At 45.1% G+C, this 27,233-nt stretch overlaps 1 protein-coding gene and 2 long non-coding RNA genes across 5 annotated transcripts in view; 2 read left to right on the top strand and 1 right to left on the bottom strand.

Annotated features, from left to right (window-relative positions):
• Nucleotides 1–6,200, top strand: part of LOC133365323 (uncharacterized) — a 31,357-nt gene extending 25,157 nt beyond the window's left edge. Inside the window, exon 2 of the long non-coding RNA XR_009758172.1 lies at nucleotides 5,645–6,200. This is a non-coding gene — a long non-coding RNA (uncharacterized LOC133365323). The remainder of the gene's footprint in view (nucleotides 1–5,644) is intronic.
• HBEGF (heparin binding EGF like growth factor) overlaps nucleotides 1–14,736 on the bottom strand; it is a 15,521-nt gene extending 785 nt beyond the window's left edge. Inside the window, exons 1-5 of the mRNA XM_061586965.1 lie at nucleotides 13,597–14,736; nucleotides 12,307–12,474; nucleotides 5,861–6,032; nucleotides 2,182–2,337; nucleotides 1,171–1,262 (exon numbers count right to left, since the gene is read on the bottom strand). Of these exons, the coding sequence (XP_061442949.1) occupies nucleotides 1,190–1,262; nucleotides 2,182–2,337; nucleotides 5,861–6,032; nucleotides 12,307–12,474; nucleotides 13,597–13,639 (612 nt within the window). The 5' untranslated portion in view covers nucleotides 13,640–14,736 and the 3' untranslated portion in view covers nucleotides 1,171–1,189. The remainder of the gene's footprint in view (nucleotides 1–1,170; nucleotides 1,263–2,181; nucleotides 2,338–5,860; nucleotides 6,033–12,306; nucleotides 12,475–13,596) is intronic.
• On the top strand, nucleotides 14,031–27,233 carry LOC133365307 (uncharacterized). Of its 3 annotated transcripts, none has more exons than XR_009758165.1 (3): nucleotides 14,031–14,291; nucleotides 17,311–17,603; nucleotides 26,682–27,233. It is a non-coding gene; the product is annotated as an uncharacterized LOC133365307 (long non-coding RNA). The 3 variants fall into 3 exon arrangements; XR_009758163.1 differs by having other exon boundaries at nucleotides 14,031–14,940; nucleotides 17,311–17,450; XR_009758162.1 differs by having other exon boundaries at nucleotides 14,031–14,940.

Below are 27,233 nucleotides of genomic sequence, written 5' to 3'. Positions count from 1 at the left end.
CCCTTTGTAAGTGTCCCTGCCTGCTATCAGTGAATTTAGCATTACATACACTCTTGCACATTATTTAGGGATTTATATTGATTAAGGAAATGGTTAAAGAGGTAAGTGTTTGGAAACGTTTTGTTCATAGTCCAGCATTTATAGCTGTGCCCATTACGATGGCAAAGCATTTATGGCTGTAAATGCTGGACTATTAGCAAGGGAAGTTGTCAACAGTGGAGGGGGCTATCCATCAAGAAGATCAGTGAGTGAGGTCAGAGTGATGCAATACAGAGGCAAAAACAGTACATTCAGCTCTCAGGGTCTAAAGTTCCCTTAGCTGCCTCTAAAGGCTAATGTTATGATATCACCGAAGAACACAGAGATCTATCCATTTATGTTGGCTTTATTAGAGATTCAGATATGCCTAATAATCAATTTGCTGTCAGATCAAATGCTTGTTTGAAGCTTCAGAAAGGTAGTCCAGCTGAATTAGCCAGCTCAATGCCATGAAGCTCATCTCCAGGGCAAAACAGGTAACAGTTTCCTGTAAGGAGGAAAAAGGGAAATACGCTGGCCATACTGTATGCCTGTGGTTTTAGACTGGAACATTCTGGGATCAATATAGTTCAAAAGCTCAGCTGGCACCATGAACATGACAAAAGTTTGTAGACTAGGCTTCTATGATAGTATCTGACCAATGACGTTACTTTATATAGCATGCGATAGCTTTGAAAAGTTTGGGGAAGAAAAATAAAATAAAAGATGTCTCTCAAAAGTGGGGCAAGGTTCCCTCTCTGTGATCCATGGTGGACGGTGTTTCACAGTGCTGATAGGTGAGTAACAACTGTAGCTTCTTTTTCTGTAATGGGCATATCTTTTAAAAAACATTTATTGATCAGTTTTCCCTATGCTGTTGGCTAAGTAATCACAAAGGGGCTACTCTACTCTCTACGAGACCTAGCATCTCAGCCTGCTGGGGGTGGTTCAGAACGAGCTGCTCGTGGACAGGAGTTAATCCATAATTTGGCCAAATCAAGTACCTCATTAGGAGGCAACACCTTAATCCTTTAGTTTGCCACAGGATAAAGAAACTTTCCTTCAGCGCAAAGGAAGGACAGCATTTATTGCAACCTATTCCCAGCACACCAATACACAGTCCTGCCATAGGCCATGAGCTTGAAGGGTTACCTTGTAATCCCAGGACATCTCAGTGGTTGACAGTAATGCCCAGCTTAACCTTCTCTTCATTCTCTACATCATACACTCCTTGCTTGTGACATCTGGTGGGGGAGAAGGAGACAGAGACCCAAGATAAAGACCAATTCTAAACCTGCATGATAATTGCACCACCATGTTGTCATTCGCTAAAGAGGGCCAGTTGCTGTCATCTTCCTGATCCCGAGATCTGAGTATGAGAAATTCCATCTTGCATTTCTTGGCACGGGACCAGTCCCAAGATGTGGAATACCTTCGAATGAAACGGGACTTCAGTCCTTCACTTGCTGGCTTCCTGCCCAGGCTGCCTCAGCTGTATGCTCAACAGTGAAGAAAGGCTTGTACGCCATTCACAAAAATCACTGAACTGGAAGAGATTCCCAAAGCTACCTAGTCCAACTAGCAGCACCCAGGCAGGATTCATTACAAATTTTGACAGCTAATCAATTGTCACATGAATTTAACCTGCCTCTCACAAAGGTCCTATTGAAAGCAGGTCACCCAGAGAACCTCGGTTATAGGGCAACACCAAATAAAGTCATGGGGAAATTGACAGAGTGGAGGATTTGGATCTCAGGCAATTCCTAGTTAAGTCTCAATTTCTGGCCTGTAGAATTAAAATGTGAAGAATTCACATCCCAGGATTTGATGGGAAATGGAACAAAGCCAAAACTACAAAGCACTTTGTATAATCAGTGTTCTTTATAAATTACTCGCAGTTGCTGATCATAACTGTCAGTCAGGGTCTGCAAACACAGGAAACTCTGCAGAGCCTAGAGAGTCAGAAGGATCAGCACTACTGTTGAAGCTAGGGAGGCCTGGTCCTGGCAGCTGTCTTACACCATAGGGTGCCTGGAATCATGCATAAGCCCCCTCAGAATAAAATCAGAGGTGAAATACAAAACATTTCCCAATGTGGCATACAGAAAAAAAGCCCTGCATCTCAATTTCTGCTGCTCTTCTCAGCCCTGCCAAACAGCTTACCTGAGCATTAGCAACACAGCAATGATGATAAGACACAGAGATGACAGCACCACTGCAGTGACTGCCAGTATAGTTGTGTGGTTGTAACCGTGGGAGGGGTTCTCCAGTGGAAGAGTAAGGGCGTGGCATCGGTGCCCATGGTATCCTTGCTGGCATCTAGATTTGCAGATGAAAAACATTGCATAAAACTGGTTCCAAATGTTATCACAGCAGCTAGTCACACTGACAATCATACAACTGGCTCCTCTCACCTGAGTTTAATGCACAGAAGGGTATTCCTGTTCCCAGTCCTTTCAACCACTTTTCCCACAACCTTCTTGCTGACATTATCACTACCTGTCCCAAGCAACACCTGATAAAACTCATCCAGAGGTCTTGTGTCTTGATTCCATCAAGAACACAGGACCCCCATCAGTAATACATATACACAAACATTAATTTAAGAATTAATATAGCCTGTAGAGTCACAGCCTCTTGAGATAACTCCGTGGCTGTCTTTCAGGACCTTTGCTGGAAATCTATTTAGGTCTTCCCAGACTAAGCCTGAAGAGTCTACTATGAAGCCAACCCTGACTTAGCCTGAGCCTCATGAACAAAAGTAATTTGGTGTTATTTGTTATCTGGCATAAGACCCCAGAGGGACTTGGAAGAAAAAATCTTCAATCTTGCTGAAATTTTGCACTCTCCAGCTATCAGAGTTGGCTGAAGCCTGAGATTTTCCATCAGTCAGGCTGTTAATCTTTATCCACATACTTAGTGTTGTCACTTTCAAAGAGAATTGAAATTACCACAACTGAGTCACACTTTCCTTTTTCCCACCCTCTACAGTAGGAATGATTTCTTTTGGGACAGAACACACTTCTTAAAAAGAATAAGTGACCCTTATTCATTTGCCCAGAGTGTTACTCATATGATTAAAACAAAGCGATGGGACCAGCTACTTGAATTCTCTCTCTCCACACACATACAATGACTAAATCTAAAGCAAATTCAGCTAAGCCCAGCTTTGCACTAAGGCCCAATCAGAGAGGAAAGAGGTTCTTTCCCAACAGGCAGATCAAATGTCTCATTCTTAGAAAGAGCTCAGTTGAAAGCAGAACACTCCCGAGCATCAGTGTCATCTTCAAGCTCAAATTACAAGGAAGCTGAAGGGAGAACTGCTTGATGAGAGATGATGCAGCCCCCCCCCCCAGTCTCCAAATGCTTGCTACTCTCCCGATCTGGACGCTAGCGACCTCAGCTAACCATCCAAGATGATGCACGGTCCTGTTCTACCAGTGACGCGACTGGCTCAAAGGGGGAAGGATAATAAAAGATCCAGCAGCAGATAACAAACAGCAGCCATCTGCCAAGGGAAGGGCAGAGATTTTCACAACTGCTCTGCATGTCTGAGAGTGCAACCGCACTTGGAAAGGGGGAACTGATTTGGAATTCAAGAAGACAGTATATTGTACAGTAAGCTTGCCCTGTAAATGAGTTGTTTTGTGGGAATGAAGCACTCAGGGGAGACTTCTGCTTTCCCAAGGTGAAACGTTACCAATCTTATTGTTTGCCACTGGAAATATGCACTGACAAATAAGCTGTCTTGAAGAGAATCAAGCCTTTGTGTGGGGCCTGCTCCCCAGCATGAAGCACAACTCCTGATGCTCAGTTACTTGAAGATGCTGCAACTGAACGGTTAGAAGCAAGATGCTTCCTCTTGATGGACTCCAAGAAACCAAGTAGAGAAGCATGTACTTTGCAAAGGATAATTATGGACATTTTCATAGCTGAAAATAGTTGTAACAGTTGCAGTAAGGGCAAATGGGATCGGATTGTAGTTACTTTGGAAGTAAAAACTTCCAATTTTTCCTCTGCAATGAAATTACATTATACACAAACACAGAACTTTCCCTATCTTATCCTCACAACAGCCCTGTGTGGTAGGTTGAGGCAGTCACTTTCTGCATGGAGGAGTGACCTTCGCAGCCAAGAATGAAGACGAATCTGGGACTCTTCAGTCCCAATCCAACACCCTACCTGCCAGCCATCTATTTTGTCAGCTCTGTTGTCAATTTCTCTTTTCTCATTCCACCTTTGTTGTCCAGAACAAAACCAGAAAGTTATCTATACTCCTGAAATTGCCCACCCAGCTCCCTATTATAAGCCTGTATTTTTAGTGAAGAAAATGATTTGATCACCAACTGAAACTCAATCACTTGAAAGCAACTCAGTCAAAGTTTTAAGTGACCGCTGTGTTAAGGTTCTCCACCTATGAAGTACCATGAAAGGGGATTTAATAGAACAAGCTTTGGGGGGGGGGAGGACTCTCAAGCGTTGCTTCATGTGCACCAGACTGTCTGGATTTCCCAATCTGACTACAGTTGCCTGTAGTATATCACAGCACACTCCAGACAGACACCTGGATTTTTGGGAGGCACAGTGGAAAGGAGTGTCGCCATCAAAAATATGGGGCAGCTGTAATAAGGATATTAAATAAGAGAGGCTTATTAATTGTAGGGCGATGTGTAGTATATAATCTCAGATTAGAACAGAAATTGCTACTGAGCACAGATTTCAGCATGCTGAGAAAGCCAACTTTGATTTTAAGTAAAACAAGCGCCTACCCCTTAAAGCTGCGAAAGTATGCTTGAAAGTGTCTGGGCAATGCCTATTGAAATCTCTCATCTGCCAGGCCTCCAATTTGCCTCATTTATTCAGCTTTTCTTGAAGCAGAATTCTGGATGCTCAGCACACAATGCTGATTCACTTTACTAGCCCAGAGTATGCCCAGTGCTGATCATAGATTTGAGGCATGATGTAAAACTAATCAGAAGTCTAGATCTGTGTCTATATCTGCTGAGAATGACACACAATAAGAGCACTTTGCAAAGAAGAACATGAACATCAACAGTCCAGTCTTCAAATGTTCTTTTGGTGACTTTACAAACTCAAAAATCAATGGCTGATGGCCATCTTTGAGCAACAACTGATCAGTCATTCTTCATTGTTTTGTTTCTATTGCAGGGATACCACAGTTTGCCAGCACTCAAACTGAAACATTTTTTTTGAGTCTGGCAAAAAAAGAAAAATTCCTACCAGCTAAGTATAACAAAGAATATGTTTGCCCAAGTGCCACTGGCACCTGTTGTCACTCAGTGTTGGCCCTGTCCAAGTAGCACAATTCTTCCTCACTCCTCTAGGTCATTAGGTGAACTTTTAAATGCATATATTTACGTACTGTGAGGATCATGTACTAATCCCAGTGTAGTGCTGTAACCCAGGACCACACATTTAGGCTGCAATCCTATGCCCACTTATTGAGAAGTAAACCTCACTGAACTGAATGAGACTAAAATCTGAGTCAACATGCATAGGATTGCACTGTGATCCACATGTACTCTTTTCTCTGAAAAGCAATCTAAAAAGTATCTAGCTGTTTTGTGAATCATTGCCTTTTTGTTTGTTTTTGGCTTTGTTTCAGGTCTCTGAAGACCAAGCTGCCGTTCTCCAGGACCAGGGTACATCTCTACCCCAATTTCTTTCTTTCTGAAAACAAGCATGCAGCACAGATTTCTCCATTCTGTTGAGCAACTGGAACAGGACAGCATGCTCCAGAGGGGAAACAAAGCTAAAAAGAATATTTGTTTTGATTATCTGCAAAGACATCCCCAGGACAGAAAAACTGAGATTAACTTACATGCAGGATGGAGCTTTTAGGGCTTTGATGTATTTGCATTCCCCATGAATACAATAATCCTTGTATTTTCGCAAGCAGGGGTCTCTCTTTCTCCCTTTGCCCTTCTTCCTTTTTTTCCCTTTCCCTTCTTTCTTTGGAGTCACAGGATCTTGTGGACTGGATAGGAAAGCAACTAATAAAAGAAGAAACACACCAATTTCATGTTATCATATAGGAGACACACAATGCTTTATAGTAGTCAATATAGCCAAACCTGGATTTGGGGGTTACCCCATCGCTTTGTTCAGGAGAATCAAATTCAACTGCCATGCTACTTAATAAACATGACCCCGTAATTAAACTGGATGTGATCATTTGTTTCAGGGGTGGGCAGCCTTCAGGAGCCAGGACCTGCTTTATTTCCTACTGTAACCTCTGAAGTCTATCAACTGGACGTGTTAGAATTGCTTAATATGTTTTTTAATAATGATTTTAACCCTTTTTAAAAGTTGTTTTTTTTAAATGTTTTTAACACTGTTTCGTTTTAATGTATTTTAAGATCTGTTTTTATGATGTTTTGAACTGTTTTTAGCACTTTGTTTGCCGCACTGGGCTCCTTCTGGGAGGAAGGGTGGGATACAAATTAAATAATAAAATAAACTGGTACAAAATGGGGTGCGAGGAGCAGAAACAAAGATATGCACCTGAAACTAAGGAACAGGTTGCCTATCAGCACAGGCTCAGCCCACAAATTTGTTTCAGGTACTTCAACTGAGTTCACAGCACCTCTACATCAGTGGTTCCCAAACGTTTATTTCCACAAACCACCTGTGAATTGCTGAGGGTCTTGACAGACCCCTTAATGGTTCTTCTGCCTCTTGTAGCCATTGTAATTCGCTGTGCTAGATGCTGTGTGATTTTTAATTGTATTCTCATTGCTTCTTTTGTTTCTTATATTGCATTTTAGGGTGTTATCCCTTCCTTAGACTTCAAATGGTGATACTATAAAATGCAACATGAGAAATAAAAGCAGCAATAAAAATACAATTAAAAATCAATATGAACATTTAATGCTGCAGGCATGCTGCAGACCACCTGAGTGATGCTCACAGACCACTGGTAGTCCATGAACCATAGTTTGGGAACCTCTGCTCTACATAAAAATAACCTCCAGGTTTTCACCCCAACTTCCATATTTTTAACAGCTTGGTTTAGTTGGGAAAAGACTTCTTGGCCAACTGGAAGTCAGAGGAACTGGCTAATCTGCTTCAAAACTGCAAATCACCCAGAGATCTACCAACAGATCCCAGATCTGCCTGCCCCCATTTTACTGGAAGCACAATGATCTGAACCAAAATCAGAGTACAGCCTCACCTCCAATTTCCTCAGTGCTGCTGGAGCTCTCTTGAGCTCTGGTGGGTGCCTTCCCATCCCTCAGCTCCAGCATCCCACTGTGCCCATCACATATTTACCATTAGCTTTGTGGTGGTGGTGTGGGAGTTCTTCTCGTACAGAAGGGAACCAGACAGACTGTGGCTGGTGCAAAATTGTAAACTAAATGTCACTTGGCAGGTCTTTAATCTTTATGCAGCAGAGGCTTCTGTGTATATTGCTTTGTTCAAATAAGTACTTCCAGTTCATACATATACTACTGGAAATCAATGCAAGTTATTGCACACAGTCAATGCAATTGAGGTTTATGCCTGCCAAAGTTTGGTTTTGTACACACTGGCCTCCACCAAAGCACAGACACAAAGTATCATGTTCCTATTTGTCAATCTCTCAGGCATTTTGCATAATACTGCTCAGAGTCCTGCTCAAATGACTGTGTTGCCATTAACTGAAGGTTGGCTTAGAGCTACATTACAATACAGCCACACATAAGGCTATTAAGCCAGTAGCTGCTTTTACCTTTTTCAATGTGCCATCAGGAAGGGGTAATTTGCAGCAGAAGAGACTGAACAGGAATGAGGATCTTATCTTTTCCCCTGCCAGTGCATTTCTGCATTAGCTCTCACTCCCCCAAATCATGGTTCCAGACCTGGGCTTACTTTCCACCGTGGAATAGTTGAGACCCCAGTATTAAAAGTCTGATTAGCTCAGTGTCATTTACATCAACTGGGGTAAAAGAACAATCCCAGAAACCCAAACCTTCTTCAGGCTTAGAAGTGTATAAAGGGGTGGGGCACATGCAAGTCCCACTCCCAATGTCCTCATCCTCAGGGTCTCCTTTCGGACCTTCTTGGGAGACCCAACTGACTGAGTGCACTCAGAAGCTTCTGCAAAATCCAGAACCTTGAGCAGGCAGCGTTCCCAATCACACTGAAATTTCCATGTGTGTTCAGTTGCATGTGTGTAGAAGTCCCCCTCAGACCCTGGCACTCTACAATCAAGGCAGAAGGCTGTAGTGAAGCACCATGAAGAGTAAGGTCTGCTGCACATATTTATGTTTTTAATGTGTTCACCTAACAAGGCTATGTGTGCCAGTACCTGTGTGCTTACCCTTAGAGTCAGATATATCAATTCAGGGTGAGGAGTACCTCCTTCTTCGAGTCCCTGCAAAGTCAAGCAGCAGAGGCCAGACAGACAGAGCCATATGGCTATTTACAATTCTACTCTGCCCTGTTTGGAGGCTGTTGTGCTCCTAGTCCTATTATTGGCAGCTCTCTAGTCCCCCCCTCTTCCCTGAATAGCTGTGCACTAAGAATCAGTCTCTCTAGAGAGCAGGATGCGCTGCAGTGAGCTGTTTCACCAAGGAACAAGCCAAACCTTGTCACCCTCTCTCAGGCATTCTAGCTAACAATATTGTGGGCTAGTCTATGCCATGTGCAGACTACTCAAGGGAAGGAAGTCAGCTCCTCCCTCACTGCACTGGCTTCACCTGTAATGCATGGCACTTATCAGCCACCATTTATTTGTGACTTGCGGTGCCCTCACTTTTTTTTTTTTAATTCCCTCACTCTTTTCTAATCTATTCTAAGCAGAAAAACTGTCAAAATAACCCTTCAAAACCCCTGCATCAGTTTGTGGGGAAACCAAGTTGCTGCCTGAGAAAGTCACTCCTTTCCACTCAGGCCTCAGACAGGTTCAGTAGCAATGCAGGCAACACAGTGGCCAAAAGGTTTGAGGAGGAACACAGAAGAAGGAAACCAGATGCACATCTCAAAGGGTTTGTGCCTTTCCTTCATCTCCCTGCAATTAACAGCTGTTCATGACCAACAACTGGCAGAGCAGCTAGAGCCACAGCTAATTCTGCAGGGAGGGGCAGAATCAGTTCAGCTTGAGAGAGTGGATCCAAAGAAACACTGAAAAGTCCAAACGATTTTTCTAGGGAGACGAAATACCAACTCTCTCGGCATTTGAGGAGTAATGCCATTCAGCCAACCAAATATCCCAATATCTGGAATGGACAACTGAAGAGAAGCAGCAATGGAGGCCAACGGGAAAGTTGGAAGTGAAGGGGGAAAAAAGCAAAGGCGCTTGGAGAATAGAGTTACAATGTGCATAGATATAAGAACAAGAGCAAGCATGGAAGGAAGGAAGACTTATTATTATTATTATTTATTCAATTTTATTCAATTCAACTTACGACTTGCTGCAGTGAGAAAGAACGGAATAAAGGCTGCCTGTGAAAGACGAAGAAGCTGCCTATTGCTGGACCCACCCAATGGTTCCAATCCCATCATTTGGCCCAGGTCCTCCTTGGGTGAAAAGATGTGAGGACTGTTCCAAGATGAAGGGGAAGCAATACAGGGTTATTAAAAGAAAGGAAAAAGGGAATTGATGGAAGTACAGTCAGCCATGCTGAAAGTAGGCACAACTCTGCTGGTCTCCGTAGATCAATCTGATTAGTAACAGAAGCTCAGAGCTCTTCCCACTGTTGAACCTTCTCGTGCCTGTTGCACTCGGACCCAGATTTAGCAGAAAGCATGTAAGAGATTCAGGACATACATGGGCAAAGAGGAAGAAATAGAAAGCCAGCCAGATACCCCAGATGGCACAACTTAGCCTTGGTGACTAAGCTAAGCAAGGTAAGAAGAGCCACCCTGTGTGGGTGGGAGACAGGGAGTCATCTGTGGATCCCCTCCACCAACAAACAGCGCCCACAGGCTGGAAGGTTAATATTTCCGTCTGGACAGACCCACACAAAGTAATTAACACAAGGTGTCAAATGACTGATTTTCATGCTTTAGGGTAACTGTCCCTGTGACTAGAATTCGGTACAGTGGTACAAATGCCAAAAGGCCTCACTTGCTTCGTTATATCTAAGAATAATGTTGCTATGGAACCCCAGTGATGGCAAATGTTTTCCAGAAGGAGGAGGATGTTTTGCCAACGGGAGGAGGAGGAGGTGTGAGGGAAATGCTGAGGTTGCCAGGCTTGCAAGTCCTTGGAGAGAAATAGTTAAGGAGGAAGAAAGTAGGGCATGAAGTGTGAGGTTATGACCACACTAGGGTATTTGTGAAGATGGAGAGTATGAAATAATCATGTCTCCAGCAAAGCATGTCGTGTTTCCACAGAAGAGGGTGGGAACCAGCCGGAAGCAGCTGAAGTAGTAGCCATGCTATCCACATTCCGTGGCAGCAGGCAGACTACTCACAGAAGCCCCAGAATTTCATGGCAATTTCAAAGCAATCCTCTAACTCAGCGACTATCCAACTCTGTAATAATATTTAGGTGCAGAGGCTTGCGGGAAGCAAGTGGTTACATTTCATAAAAGGACTAAACATTGTGGGCAGCACAGGATGCAGCTCTAAGGTTCTGTGGGTAGTTGGAATGTTTGGTTGGCTCAAAGAAGGGGCACTGGGGCCCTCCAGGGTAACAGCACACTCAGAAAACAGAAACAAGGAACTACTAAAACATCAGCACACTGTGACATCAAGCAAATAAAACAAGAATTTCCGTGGGAACATTCCTGCCTGGTTCCCTCCCTTGTCCTGGGGATTAATTCCTGTTGCCAGGGTTGTGCACACACAAGAGAAAAAACACAAAACAGTTCAGACTTTACTCTCTGCAGAACTTGATGTTAGAATATAGTAGGGAAAAAATCAACTCCCAAGCAAATATGAAAGATAAAGTTACCAGTTTTTAATTTCACATATTACAAGCTTTTTGTCACCCCTCTAGCAACTGATTGTGCAAGGATCTGAGCGATGAGAAGCATTCAAGCTACCAAAGCTCTCCTGCGTAAACCTCCAATTCCAAGCACACTTAAATGGAAGTGAGTTTCACATTTGTGTCCAAGTAGGTGTGTTTAGAGTTGAGATGGAAGACAACAAAGCCAACCTATGGCACCAGAAATACAAGGGTGGATCAATCTCCTGAACTACTTAGCCCACAGAGAGGTCTGTGCTTAGCTTTTCAGGAGAGGCAGCAAACCATACCCCAACAAGGCAGCTCTAGCTATACAGACATGCATATGTGCTTTGTTAAATTGGTAGAAAGTTAAACCTATGTTGTTGGCTCACACCTAGGAGAGTGAAAATTCATTTGTTGTATGGCCTGTTGTAGGGTCCATAGAGCATAGCATTCTTGATTTTTTCCCCTGAAATGTAGCTGTTTCTACTTTTATATTGCCCTTCCAGATAGTTCAGAGGGAGCTGAGGTATATTTGATCCCTGAAGATTAAATAAACTATTAAAATAAAACATAATGAACTATGTTAGAACATGTCCCCTAGCCCACTACTGCCTGCTGTGACTGGCTGAGGTTCTCCAGTCTTGTGCCTTTTCCAACCCTTTAAATGGAGTCATCAGGGATTGGACTAAATAACAGATACAATGTGGGACTGTTAGGAAAAAGGTTTTCAAACAGTCCCACTGCAACATCAGATGATTGAGAAGTGGGCAAGTCCTGCCCACCTATCAAATTCAGCCTGCCAGGGATGGAGAGATTAAGATCTGGCCCATCAGCCAGAAAAGGTTCCCCACCCCTGATGTAAAGCTTTGATGGTAACAAGAAATTTCAAAACAGCCTATACTCCCATCTTAATCCTTAACTCTAGATATATTCAAAGTTTATAGGAAGTCATTCCATTTTCATTTTTTTATGACAAAGTTGCCCAAACTTCGATCCTTAAACTTGAATATGCCATGCCTCAGCAGCTCAGAGTTGTAGCACTCACTGGCCATAATCCAGCCAGGCATGCTTAAACTCCCCAATTTTATTCATCAAAATGAGCGGACTCAAATATGGTAAAGTCTGTGCTAAATGCTGGCCAGTGAATGTAACTAAAGGCAATTACACCAAAAACTATGGCAATCTGGGAGAAAGGGCGGAATATAAATTTAATAATAAAATAAAAATTACACTCAAAGACCTGGAAGGAATCTGCAAAGCATTGCCCTGCTGATATGATCCTCCATTCCTCTCCAAATATTTGTACCACTCGCCACCATTTCCTTCCCTTATATAGGTAGATAGCAGAGAAACATTTACACCTCTTCTTACAATGCCCTTGGACATACCTTGAGGGAGCTCACGAAAGTCATCCCCTGTAGATGACACACCTCCTTCTCTCTCCCCTTCATGCTCCAAAGTCTCCCTGGCTGGAAAGAGCTGGACATCTGCCAGATCATCTCTGCCTTCTTTGTGGTAAACCTCATTCTCTTCACCATTCACTAGCATGGACCAACCTACAAGTGGGAACAAGGACATTGGGAGATATGCATCTAGCCAATAGTCTCCAACTCCCTCTCCTAACTATCTGTTCCATTAAAAAAAAAAAACAAGGAAGGCTGAAGTTTGGCATGCAATTCTGTAACACAACTGCCCAAAAGAAACTTGAAAAGGCAGTGGGGGAGAGGGGGGGGGAATAGGAAGAGACTGTTATTTATAGAGCTGCTGTACGGCAAAAACACAGACAGGATCAAAAACAATGTATAAAGGGCAGACGCATTTGACACTTAGATACGAATGCATGAACAGATTCATACACTCAAGTATAGCATGTGTGCCCCAATTTTCTGAGGCATGACACACATACACTTTGCCAATACCCTGAGGCCCACACAGAATGCATGTGTCTAGACAATTCAGACATACACTGGAACATGCCTGTTGTACTACCATTCCCGTGCATATTTATACACATATTTGCAGGTTAGACTTTCAATCTCCAGAGCTCCAAAAACTTTGACTTGATAATGCCTCCCGGTGGCCTCTTCAAGTTAGGAGGCAATCAGCAATTGGGGATGTGGAAATTATTGTGAGGCTCTTTCAGTTGTGGGAGTATTATATTTACAGAGCAAAACACCCTGTAGCCCGTTTTTTTCCTGCGGAGGGAGTCAAGCAACTATATACTCTGTCTACACCCACCACAGTGATTAACGCTTTCTCAGTACCGTATCGGCTATCAAAACAGGCTAAATTTAGTAATGGTGCTAAGCAGCTATAGCAGACAGCGTCAACGGGAGTGCATTCAGAATACCCCCGAGCATCGGTTTGGGTAGACTAGCAATAATATATTCACTTTAGTCGTAATACTACTGAAACGACCCAAGCAGGCGCCAGCGTTTTAAGTACCACGGGTTTCAATGCCCGCTTGTTTGAATCTCTTCCGCTGAGACCCACGGCGCTTAAACATATTTAAGAACTTTGACCAGACCGTGAATGCTCGGAGTTTTGTTACATTCCTACAAGACTCCTTTCCCTCTTCCCCTTTTGGTTCAAAACGTACAACGCACTATCGGCCAGGGAGCCAAGATTTGCAATTCCGTCCGTTCGGGGGAAAGTCCACCTTCTGCAGTAGTTCTTACCTGCCGCCAGAAGAACACTCAAGATCACCAGCACCCCCCTCATGTTACTCCTGGCCGCCGACAGAAAAACAACTGCTGGGTCCGGGGGGAAGCGGGCGATGCCAAAGATCCTCCTGCTAACGCCTCCTACGATACCACACAGTCCGATATAGACGCCTTAAAAGCGGAGCCGCCTCTGCGCTCGGCTCCTCCGTCCTCCCGTTGCCTGCAGCAGCTCCTTTTCAGACCGCGCGCGTCGGCGACTGTCCGCCGTTCTCCCCGCTGCAAGAAACTAAGCAAGTGCACCCACGTGTGATCCGCACCCATCCTCTGCCTGGCTGACTCCGGGCGCAAGCGGCCCAACTACAGGCTGGAGGGGGCGGGGCGCACAGACTCCTCGGTGTCCGCCCCGCCCTCATTCCAGGGTGACGTCACCGACTCTCCCGCGGTGCGTCCATGTGGGAGGGTTTCCTCGCCCTGCCCTCGGGTGCGGCCGGAGCGTCTAGTTCACCCAAGGGGCTTCCCTATCGCATTCTTTCGAGGGGGAAAAGGCGTCTCCCCAGTCTCGGTAGCTGCTTTCTCGGTGCTGGGAGAGCGGATCCCTTCCCCGGCCCGCCTACCTCCTACGCGTGATGTATGAAGCGTTTGGAAACGTGGGCCCAATGCCGCTACTTGTTTGCTACAAAACGAGAGTGTCGGATCAGCAGCTGGTGCTGGTGAGGCGAAGAGATTAAACTGGAACGAGCAGCCAAGCCGCGCTCTCTCCTCCTCCGCTGCCTTGTAGAAGGAGGGCCTCCCTCGTTAGGCAGCCCCCTGACTCTTCTGGTCCCCTGGGCCGGGCCGAGGAGGCGGAGATGGAGCAGAGCCGAGCCAAGCAAGAGGAGTTAGTGGCCCCTCCCAGTTCTCTGTCTTGCTCGTCCACTCGGAGGATTGGTGCCATAGCGCTGCCTAGCTAGAGATCACCCGCGGCCGTCCGCTCGGTTTCTCCTGCTGGCCGCCTCTCGAGGCGACGAGGCTCAGGGCAGGGGCAGCCGTCTCTCCCTGCGGGAAGTGCGCCCCAGGAGCTCCGTCCTCCCCGCCACAGCGCGAGAGAGGGCGAGCGAGCACGCAGTGGCGGCGGCGGCGGCTGCTCCTCCGACCGGCAGGAACTGCTTCCCTTTGTTTGCTCGCCCCCCTCCCGATGGCTCTTGTCCGGGCCCAATGCTTCCTGCTATATTGCCGAAAGGGACAGGAAGTGCAAATAATGCGAAGTAGCGGCAGTTCTCCCTTGCCCAGAACCGCCGCCTCTCCTCGCTGGCCCGACGGTCGAGAGGGGTCGGATTCACTGGATCCCTCCTGTGCGGGCACCTGAAGGGGCGAGGGCAGGTGAGCAAGTGAGAGGGGCAATGAAGGGGCTACTCCTTCCGTGACCATTCCTGTATGCTCCGCTACCAGTAGCGCAGTGGCAAATTCAGAAGCACAAGGCCCCTTCGTAATAGTTACAGCCACATTCCCTTCTCTTTTTTTGCTGCTAGGTTGAGAATGAGACCCTTGTTAATGCCTTCCCTCACAACAACAGATGTCCCTAGGAGCCAGTCAATGGAGAAGAGCTCCAGTGGGCAGGACAGGACAAGGCAGCATGTTAGTAGGGTCTTCTCAGTGGCTAACGCATTCCCCTTTCATGCCGATTGGCATGTAGGACACGGAAGGCAAAGGGACCTGGCTCCCCAAAACATAAGGAGTCTTAAGACCCTCCAAGACCCAAGTCAACTACACCCTGGGCCCTGACTACCACTCAGAGAGAGAGAAGCAAGTGGGCAGAGGAGGCCGCCTCCACTTTTTCTCTAGCCAAAAGGCCGAAGCCTCCCTGCCAGAGAGGGTGAGCAAGAGAAAGGAGATGGGAGTAGCCAAGTATTTTCTGGCTCGCTTGTTTCCTGGCTCCCCCCCCCCCAAGTGGCAGAACTCAGGCAAGGAAGCACTGTCTGCAGGGAAGGTGCCAGGGGGATTGCACACACACCCCTCGCGACCAGCTGCTGCCTCCACAGGATCGCTAGGGGCTTCCTTTTCTTGGCAGCAAGGACTGAGCAAGGGATGGTTGCCTCTCTCACTGCTTGCGTGTCCACTCTATTTTGAGTGGTGCAGCAGGAAGGATTGGGCCAGAGGGAGCAAGTGAGAAGCAGTCAAGCAGAAGGTGGCTCCTACTTGGAGGAACAGCTTGGCTAGCTTGTCTTTTCCTACTCGGTGTTATGGTAGGCAGGATTGGACTCATTGGGCCCTATCCCCACGGCAGCACCAGCCAGAGCAGAACACAGATGAATGAACAAGAGGTGGCTACTCCTTCCTTGACCACTCTCTAAGCTGCACTGCAGAGAGGACAGAGGAGGCTGCTTGCGATTTCTCTCTAGGCACAGACAGCACCATGCAGCCATTTCTCCCTGTGCAGTGCACCAAGAGTAACTCTAAGCATCCATTGCCTTCTGTTGCTTGTATTCTTCCTTGCTCCTGGACTGAGGATCATAGAGTTGGAAGGGGCCTATAAGGCCGTAGAGTCCAACTCCCTGCTCAGTGCAGGAATCCAACTTAAAGCATCCCTGGCAACTGGCTGTCCAGCTGCCTCTTGAATGCCTCCAGTGTTCGAGAGCCCATCACTTCCCAAGGTCATTGGTTCCATTGTTGTACCGCTCTAACAGGAAGTTTTTCCTGATGTTCATCTGAAATCTGGCTTCCTGTCATTTGAGTGTCCTGTACTATGGGATGATCGAGAAGAGATCCTGGCCCTCCTCTGTGTGGCAACCTTTCAAGTACTTGAAGAGTGCTGTCATATCTCTCCTCAGTCTTCTCTTCTCAAGGTTAAACATGCCCAGTTATTTCAGTCTCTCCTCATAGGACTTCTTTTCCCAGTTCCCTGATCTTCCTCGTTGCCTTCCTCTGAACTTGTTCCAGTTTAGATCTCTCCCCCATCCTCTTTTCCAGCCTCCTCTGTAGGGGAGGTGGCCATTTAATATTTGATTGCCTCTCCTCACCAGCAACAGCTGCTTATTGGCTAATCTTCCTTCAAAATAAAAGTGGTTGTGTTAAGCCAAAATGTGGCAATCAAGCCCTTGGAGCAATAGGAAAATCACCCTTGGTTACTCACTTCTGCCCTGTCTTAGCATGTGATTGGCTGCACACAGCAGCTAGTGGTGCTAAGGAAAATTAATAGTAATAGCAAATAGGAATATAAATAAATAATGGCAGGACAGTAGGAGGTTCCAGCTGAGAAGTGAACCTCGGGCTGGGGGATCCACCTCCTTATAGTATATGTTTCTTGGCTCAATTGCCTGAATTTTTTTTTACTAAAACTATTCATTGAATTCTGGTACATGTGAGTCTCTTTCTGGGACACTATAGTGTAATGTTCGTGGAGTAATGTGAGATGCAGATATTGGGGACTTTCAAAGGCCCCTATTTATTTAAAAATGAATAGTAATGTACCTTGCAAGGCTGTTGTGAGGACTAGTAACATACGGAAACCCTGAGCTTTGGTCTTATAATCTAGTCATTGTTTCAGTGGGTCTCAAGCAGTTAATGACTCCCTCTTAGAGAGGTTTTAAGGAGGTAATGGGTGGCTTTTAAAAATGAATGTACTCTTTGGCTGTGTGATCTTACTAATGCTCATCACATCACAAATCTTCCTTACACAGGTAAGGTATTTAAGAGTCTGTGTCTCAGCTCCAGAGTTTTCTGGATGAAACTAATTACTTTGCTCCTTTCCAGTATGGCTTCTGAACTGGTTTTGGGATGGCAACTGCCTTGGTCATGCTACTGGATGAACAGCACTGGAGATAAACGAGGGAAGTACAACCCTATTAATTCTGTGCTTGATACCATCAACTATTAGCCTTCTGGGACATCTGGTAGGGCACTGTGAATCAATGCTTCAGTTGCTTCCTGAATGGTCAGACCCAGGTGGTGCTGAGAGACCACTGTTGCACTTCAGGGTGTTCGATCTATTTCATAAGCTTTCATCTTTCCTCTCCTGAGCTTTAACATCTGCATGAAACTGCTAGGTGAGGTCATCTGGAGGTTTGGGCTGAAATATCATGTGGGTGACGCATAGATCTGCCTCTTCGTTTCTGTTGTCCAAACCCATAAGGGCAGTGGAAGTGATTCACCAGGGTCTGGAGACAATATAGAAATGAATGGGACCAACAAGCTGAAATTTGGGGTAGAAACACACTCACTGTTCTGCCAGTTCCAGTGCATCTCCAGTGCTGAAAATGGGGGCACATAATGTTAGGCACACCTCACCTCTTTTTACTGTGAAACCTGGTGGGAGCAGCTTGAGTGTGTGTTTTCTAAATTCAGCTTCAAAGAGATTTCACAACTGATCAGCAGATCAAACCGTTCCCCCTCAAAGTGTGGCTAATGGAAATGCTTTGCTCTGGCGGCTAGTGTGTTCACAATCTCTATCCTGTCAAGACAGAGGTACTAATGATCAAGAATGCTAGCAATCTGCAAGAGGTAGTTCAGCTCATTCTGAATGGGCTTGCATTCCCCTCAAAGAACCATTTGTGAAGTTTGGGGGCATTCCTCAATCCATTGCTTCCCTAGATTTCCAGTTGCAGTGGTTGTCCAGACTGCCTTTTATTAGCTTTGGCTGATTTGGCAGCTGTGACTTTTCCAGAGAAGACAGACTTGGCTCCAATTATTGACACTGTAGTTACTTTCAGGTTGGACTCCTACAGTGCTCTGTACATTTAATAACAATTCAGGAACTTCCACTGGTCCAAAATGTGTTGGCCAGATTTTTGTCAGGTCCTTGCAAAATAGAACATATTAATATGATCTTACGTCATTTTCAATGGTTACCATTTTGTTTCTGGGCTCAATTTAAAGTGGGGAAGGAGGACTGTAGGTCAGTTGTAGAGCATCTATCTGCCTTGCATGCGGAAGGTCCTAGCATCAATCCCTGTTGTCTCCTGGTAGGGCTTGAAACTCTGGAGAGCTGCTCCCAGTCAGAGTAGACAACAATGGGCTAGTTGAACCAGTGGTCTGATTCAGTATAAGACAGCTTCCTATGTTCCTATGCTAGTATTGACCTTGAAAGCCTTAAATGGTCTCAGTCCTGGTTACATTAAGGGCTGCTTGTTCTCATCACATATACCTGCTCAGATCCTGAGACTGGCCTCAGAGACCTTCTGTCAGTGTGATTGCAAGATTGGGTTCAGCAAGTGAGCACCAAGGATGAAGCATTCTCAGTGGAGATGGTGACGGCATGGTGCATCAGATCTCATCTTCAAGCTCCATTCAATGGAAATGAGAGCATTTTTTCCCAACAGGCTTTTAATGTGTGACTGAATATTGCCTTTGCCCCAGTTTTTAGTTTTGACAGCTATAGATTGTATCTGTGTTCGTATTCTTAATTTAAATGACTGTTTTTACTTTGAGTGTTGGACTGCGACCTGGGAGACCAGGGTTCAAATCCCCATACAGCCATGAAGTTCACTGGGTGACCTTGGGCCAGTCACTGCCTCTCAGCCTCAGAGGAAGGCAATGGTAAACCCGCTCCGAATACCATGAAAACCCTATTCATAGGGTCAACATAAGTGGGAATCAACTTGAAGGCAGTCCATGTCATTTTCATTATTAAGCCACACCATGAGTACAATTGCAGAAAAGTGGGGTATAAATACATTTAGGACTCATTAGAGGAAAGGTGGAGGGGGCCTGCTGTAATGGACCTGTGCTTTTGTACGAGTCACAGTGGTGGTGGGGGGAATCCATCCTGAAACCATTACAAGTCCTCATGTTCAGGGAGATTGATTACGTGCCTAGGAGGGACAGATGCAGTTGCTGCTACATGAAGAAAAAACAGAGAGCACCAATACTTTCAGGTCCTTAAGGAATACAGCTATCTCAGTGCTCATCTCAAGTGGGAAAAGGAAGTTAGCAATTCTGTTCACGAGCTTTCTTGCCATGCTTATGGGGCAGACTTCCTTGCATTCTCTGCTTAGTATGGCTTTCTTATTGCTCCCAGGTGAGTTTCTGTGGGTGATAAGACTTAGTGCTGGAATCACAGCTTGTCACATATTTGGCTAATAGCCATCTTGGATGATTTGCAGCAAGGAATGAGGAAACAGTTGTAGAAGCTTTACACATTTCTCCAAGTCTGGAAAAAGCTCTAGGGAAGCTCCACCCAACAACTACCATGAAAAAAGGTGTTTCTTAACACTCTGATGTCAAGCATTGGCACGTGTATGATGAGAAGGAGGGGAATCCCTGTTAGGTCAGCAATGTTTTATCCAGAAATAAAGTATCTCTTGGGTTTGTTTTGAGAAAACATTGACATAACAGCTGATTCAGAAATTTTAAAACATCAAGAAATCTCAGGTATCAAAAGCCAGGAGATGTGTTTTCACTCGACGTATATGTGCTGTAAAGCCATGGGCAATCAGATCTTCATAGCATGTGTATACACAGCAAAAGTCCCCCGGTAGGGTCTAAAGGCACATGAGGCCACCACCTTGCTGAAGTTAAGCAGGTCTCTGGATCTGGCCAGTGCCTGGATGGCAACTGTCTGGGGACTACATGCTATATCACCCACCTTGGCTTCCATGATGAAAGGATATAATTCGGAAATAAATAAGTGCTCAAATTTTTAGTTGCCATACTTGAGCATCTCATGGTTCACATCCCCCCACACACACACACCCCAAAGAGCTTTCTGGATAGGAAAATCTTTTGTGTATGAAACAACCTAACTGGTTCAGAGCAAGGGCCCATCTAGTCCTGCAGCTGTGCTCTGTCAGCAGCCATGCAGATGCAACTCAGAGCTTTTACAAATAGGGCAATGGTGGTTGTGGCCATTCCCAGCATCTGTTAATCAGCATTATTATACTGATCAGGGATGATGGAAGCTGTAATCAACATTATCGTACTGCCACACAGAGGTCCCATTTTTGTAGTTAATAGCCACTAACCATGCTTATTTGCTCTTATTGATTTTGATTTGATTTTGATGTTAATATTGAAAAAGATGCAATAAATTGTAAGCAAAGACCATTTTTGCCCACTCTCTCAGGCACTTCCACAGAAACCAACCGAATGCAGAGTGTAATAAACACACTGAATAACGTCTATCTTCCTTCTCAGTTAACCATTTTTTTCTTCTCTGGGGTTGTCACAAATTTCATCATCTTTGTACAGTCATTCTGGTTCAACTGAAACTGAATGAGAAAAGAGCTGCTTCTAGGAACTATCCCAGCGTCACATTCTCATTCATTCTTACTAAAAGTAGAACCGGTTTAGAATCAGATGATTTAGGCTTTGCTTACACCTCTTTGTACAGCAGGGGTGGGGAGTCCTTTTTCAGCCCGAAGGCCGCATTCCTTTCTGGGCAAACTTCTGGGGGCCACACGCTAGTGGTGAGTAGGACCAGAGGCCAAAGCAGGCAGAGCAACAAATGTGGATTTTACCTTTGTACTGTAGACTAGTTTCTACATGCTTGCCTGCCCCTCTCTACCCTCCATCCCGGCAAGCAAGAAGCATCAAGGGCACATTCCAGCCAGGCAAAACACCCCAGGAGGGTGCAAAGCACCCCCCACCCCAGGCTCAGAAGGGTCTGTGGCCTTAGGAAAGTCCCTAGACCCATGCAGAGAGGTTTCCCATCCCTGTTGTACAGGCGACAGGTGAATGGACAGGTTGCCACAGCAATATGTAGATTGTTCTTGCCTGCCAAATCTGTTTCTGTTCCCTGCATAGCTGGGAACGCTATGGAAAACATAGAAAAGGGACAGGAGGAGACAACAGAGGCTCATAACAGGCAGGATCTTGCTCAGGGAAGTCGTTGCCTAGGAGACAATCTCTACTATATTACATGCAAATGTGTGAAACAGTCCAGTGGCTTTTGCCTGTGGCGTTTCAAACACATGAAACTAGAGTTAGGTGTAATAATAATTATGATAATTTATGTTTTGCTCTGCTCCTTGACTATTGTCTCCAGCACATCGTACAGCAAAGAATAAACATCCATGCGATACTGCAATTTTTTAAAAAGTGATCAAGTTACAAAGACTTTGATAAAATCATATTAAATGATTCCATGAAAAACCTGGCAGCAATGATCTAAAGCAGCCTTTCCCAACTAGTGGGCCACCAGATGTTGTTGGACCACAACTCCCATCAGCCTCAGCCAGCATTGCCAATGGCCAGGAAAGATGAGAATTGTGGTCCAACAACATCTAGTGGCCTACTAGTTGGGAAAAGCTGACCTAAAGCATGTAATAAATTAAAGTCTGTCAGAACAGCAGCATCTTTAGTTTCTGATGAAACACAATCAAGGGCTAGAGATACACTGTATCTTCGTTTGGAGGGTATTCCAACAACACATCACCATCTCAGAGAAGGCCACGGTCTCTTGTGCTCACCTGTCAAATATTCCAAGGTGGCAGTGAGCCTCTGAAGATTATCCTAATCCCCCAGGCAAGCTTATCTGGGAGCAGGCAGTTCCTAAGGATCATTTAGGGTTTTAAAGGCCAAGACCAGCACTATGAACTGAACCTGGCTCTGATAAAAGTGCTAAGTTATATGCTCTGCTCTACAGGAGCCAGATGAAAGTCAGGCTGCTGCACTTTGAACCAATTATTCAGGTTTTCAGGCTGTCTTCAGAGGCAGCCCCACGCAGTGAGCATTGCAACAGTTGAGCCTGGAGGTAACTAAAGGATGTGAAGTTACCAGTTTCTCCAGAAAAGGTTGCACTGCAGCTGGTGAATCAGGCCAACCTAATGAAAGGCACTCCTAGCTACCACTGCAACCTGCGCTTCCGAAGGCAGCAGAGAGCCCAGGAGTATTTCTAGACTACAAAACTGCTCCAGAGAGAGCCCCATCCAGAACAGTTTGAACCCCACACCCCACTTTTTGGGCAAGATCATTGAGCGAGTGGTGGCTAACCAATTGTCAGCACACTTGGATGACACGGATTATCTGGATCCATACCAATCGGGTTTCAGGACTGGACATGGAACTGAAACAGCCTTGGTTGCTCTGGTGGATGATATGAGGAGGGCATTAGATAGGGGAGAATTCACCTTTCTTGTCCTCCTGGATCTTTCAGCGGCTTTTGATACCGTTGACCACAGTATCCTGTTGGATCACCTGGAAGGACTGGGAATAGGAGGCACTGTTCTACGGTGGTTCCGTTCCTTTCTCTCTGACAGGCATCAACAGGTAGCATTGGGAGATGAGGTTTCAGGCCCTTGGCCTCTCACTTGTGGAGTGCCACAGGGTTCTATCCTCTCTCCCATGCTATTTAACATCTATATGAAGTCGCTGGGATCCATCATCAGGAGATTTGGGCTGCGGTGTCACCAATATGCAGATGACACTCAGCTCTATCTCTCGTTTAAGTCCTCACCAGAGTTGGCTGTGGAGACCATGTCCAAGTGCCTGGAATCCGTGAGTGGATGGATGGGAAGGAACAGGCTGAAGCTAAATCCTGACAAGACCGAGGTGCTGCTTGTGGGAGACAGAGGAAGGTTGGGTCCTGTTGACCTGAGGATTAATGGGGTACAATTACCCCTGAAGGACCAGGTCTGCAGCCTTGGGGTTGTTCTTGATTCCAGGCTGTCCATGGAGGCTCAGATTTTGGCAGTGAGCCGGGCACCCTGGTACCAATTACACCTCATACGTAAGCTGCAACCCTACCTCCCTGTTCATCAGCTCCCACTGGTAGTACATGCCCTGGTCACCTCTCGATTAGACTACTGCAATGCGCTCTACATGGGGTTACCCTTGAAAACGGTCCGGAAACTTCAACTGGTACAGAATGCGGCAGCTCGTTTACTTACAAACAGTCGTCGCCGTGATCATATTACGCCAGTATTATTTAATCTACACTGGCTTCCAGTAGTTTTCCGGGCCCAATTCAAGGTGTTAACCTTTAAATCCCTATACGGTTTCGGCCCAGTTTATCTGAAGGAGCACCTCCAGCTTCACCAATTATGCCGCCTGACAAGATCAGCCACTCAGGGCCTTCTCTCAATCCCACCAACAAAAGCAGCTAGGTTGGTGGGGACTAGACAGAGGGCTTTTTTGGTGGCGGCCCCAACTCTCTGGAATTCCCTCCCATTCGATCTTCGGCATGCCCCTTCCCTGGATACCTTCCGCCGAGCCTTAAAAATGTGGCTGTTTGGACAGGCCTTTGGGACTGCCGGAATGGGCTAATTACATACTGAATGCCCGTTCTTGTGTACTGCATATGTTGTTATTTTTGTTACTGCTGATTATATTGTATTTTATTGTATTTATTGTATTTTATTGAAATTTAATATGTACGTCGCCTAGAGTGGCTTCGGCCAGATAGGCGACCTAAAAATTAAATTTACATTTACATTTACATTACAAGATATAAAGCAGGAGTAGCCAACATGGTGCCTTCCAGATGTTGTTGGACTCCAGCTCCCATCAGCCCCAGCCAGCATGGCCAATGGTCAGGGATGATGGGAGTTGGTCTAACAATATCTGGAAGGTGCCACATTGGCCAGCCTGGAGACAGAGCCTTGTGGAGCCCTCCGGTGAAAAGCCATGAGGAAGATTGTTTTATTATGTTCATAATATTGAAAAGTTGTTTTTGCTTGCAGTTATATTTGTTATGTTACTGTTCTATTATTTTTTGTTATTAGGACATTTTTTTGGCAATTGTTTTTGCGATGTATTTCTGTCCACCTTGTTGTAAGTTGCCTTGAGCACAATTTTTTGTGGAAAGGCGGCATACAAATAAAATGATGAATGAATGAAGAACACCTAGCACTGAACTATTGCCTTAATATTCCATGCAAGTAAAGTAATGCTCAAGATTCTACAACAAAGGCTCTTACCATAAATGGAACGAGAAATGCCAAACGTCCAAGCTGGATTTAGAAAGGGAAGAGGCACCAGAGATCATATCACAAACATAAGTTGGATAATGGAATGGACCAAAGAATTTCAGGAGAAAATCACCCTGTGCTTTATAGATTACAGCAAAGCCTTCGACTGTGTAGATCATGAAAAACTATGGAATGCTTTAAAAGAAATGGGGGTGCCACAGCATCTGATTGTCCTGATGCGCAGCCTATACTCTGGACAAGAGGCTACTGTAAAGACAGAATATGGAGAAACCGATTGGTTCCCCATTGGAAAGGGTGTGAGACAGGGGTGTATTTTATCACCCTATTTGTTTAATCTGTATGCAGAACATATCATACGGAAAGCGGGATTGGACCAAGATGAAGGAGGTGTGACAATTGGAGGAACATCAATAATTTAAGATATGCAGATGATACCAAACTCTTAGCAGAAACCAGTAGTGATTTGAAACGAATGCTGATGAAAGTTAAAGAGGAAAGCACAAAAGCAGGACTACACCTGAATGTCAAGAAGACTAAAGTAATGACAACAGAAGACTTGTGTAACTTTACAGTTGACAATGAGGACATTGAACTTGTCAAGGATTATCAATACCTCGGCACAGTCATTAACCAAAATGGAGACAATAGTCAAGAAATCAGAAGAAGGCTAGTACTGGGGAGGGCAGCTGAGAGAACTAGAAAAGGTCCTCAAATGCAAAGATGTATCACTGAACACCAAAGTCAGGATCATTCAGACCATGGTATTCCCGATCTCTATGTATGGATGTGAAAGTTGGACAGTGAAAAAGGCGAATAAGAGAAAACTCAACTCATTTGAAATATGGTGCTGGAGGAGAGCTTTGCGCATACCATGGACTGCGAAAAATACAAATAATTGGGTGTTAGAACAAATTAAACCAGAACTGTCACTAGAAGCTAAAATGATGAAACTGAGGTTATCATACTTTGGACACATCATGAGAAGACATGATTCACTAGAAAAGACAATAATGCTGGGGAAAACAGAAGGGAGTAGAAAAAGAGGAAGGCCATTCAAGAGATGGATTGATTCCATAAAGGAAGTCACAGACCTGAACTTACAAGATCTGAACAGGGTGGTTCATGACAGATGCTCTTGGAGGTCGCTGATTCATAGGGTCGCCATAAGTCGTAATCAACTTGAAGGCACATCACAACAACAACAAAGCACCACCTTCTAGGATTGATCACACAAGGGCAGAGCCACTGCAAAGCAGTATACCACAATCCCATCCCTACCAGGCAACCCAGAAGAATGCTATGGTTGATTATATCAAATGCCACTGAGAGGTCCAGGCAGTAAGGGCACACACTCCCTGTCCATCTCTTGGTGCAAGTCATTCAACCAAGGCAATTCTGTGCCAAAACCAGACCTAAAACCATGTAGGCATTCCTATGTGGTGATTACTGCTAAACTTGTAGCACACCTGGTTGGGATTAATCACCAATGAACTCAGAAATACTAACTTCTGAGAAAACAGGCAAAGGATATGTCTTGAAGCCTGGCTCCAATCTCTACAAATTAAAGAAGTTTTGCAAAAACTGAGTAAATCCTTTCACTGTGTATTTTGATACAAACAGTGTATCCACTGTGCTAGTTTTTCATTAGCAAAAGACATTGTGCATTCCAAAATGGCAACTTATAAACTGTAATCTCTATGAACTGAATAATTTTATACCAATAAAATAATGCTAAATAATGCAATTTGAGTTAAAAATTGGAACAGGAATAGGGAGGAGGTCCAGGAAATAAGGCAGACAAGCAGAAACTACGTCCATAGAAGTAGTGCCCAGATACACTGTGTTCCACTAAGAGTTGAAGCCAGCATCAGGACGGACTTGTAATAGCTAGACTGAGGCACAGGCAGGTTTCAGGTTTCAAAAGAAACTGTTATGTTTCACTCTCTCCTTCACAGGGTGGGAGTGAGAGCTCTTCATAGAAATCAACAACTGAGGCCTGCAATAATAAGTTGCAGTGTAGTGTGCTCTTGTTCAGTATTTTAGCCAGCCATGCCTTCTTTCAATATATTCCAATCCATTGCATTCCCCTTCCCAGTTTTCTGCTCCACCCCCTCCCACAGTTTTCTGTGGCTGCTGAGCATGTCCAGTCCCCCATTGGTCTGGTTTTGTGTGTTTGGGGGAGGGTAGCTTAGTGTTTTTCTACTTCTGCAAACCCCAGGGTTCCACTGAATGTGCTGATGACTCCCTTTTGTTTCCCAGTAGCCCCGTTTTGGCCCTGAAGTCAGTGAACTCAGCATCTGGATTCATATTGTATATTCAATGGGGAAACCGAATATTTCATCATACCTGTGGTTGAGCCACCACCATCTCCAAACAAAAGATAGAAAGAGTATGGATTCCTGCCTTTGCTGCTAACTCAGATCTTACGTTGTGTAGAAAATATTTGGGGTGTTTCTTTTTGGAGTTTGTAACTAATTAAAAGGGTAACACATCTGTGTCAAAGTCAGTGGAGCACAAGGCTACTGCACGCAACGGAGTGCAAGATTTGGTCTGCTGGCGGGGGGGGGGATTTAAACAGGCTGTTGGGCTTTGCTGCAGCCTAAGGAATGTTTTATATGGGAATTTTTCCCTGAAAATCCAAACCACCCCAAGCACAAAATGTGACCTGCAATATTCAAAGAGGATTATATTGCAGGTCTGTCATAAGCCACACTTTCCCAACTTTTCAATATAGGGATATATTTCAGTGTCATCAGCTATATCCTAATAAAGGATTGATACTTTAATTATCTGCTGTGATGCTGACCTGTG

This window comes from Rhineura floridana, chromosome 1, assembly GCF_030035675.1.
Source record: "Rhineura floridana isolate rRhiFlo1 chromosome 1, rRhiFlo1.hap2, whole genome shotgun sequence".
Taxonomy (NCBI): Eukaryota; Metazoa; Chordata; class Lepidosauria; order Squamata; family Rhineuridae; genus Rhineura; species Rhineura floridana.
Note: the sequence above shows the minus strand (reverse complement) of the source record. Positions and strands in the feature narration are given on the sequence as shown.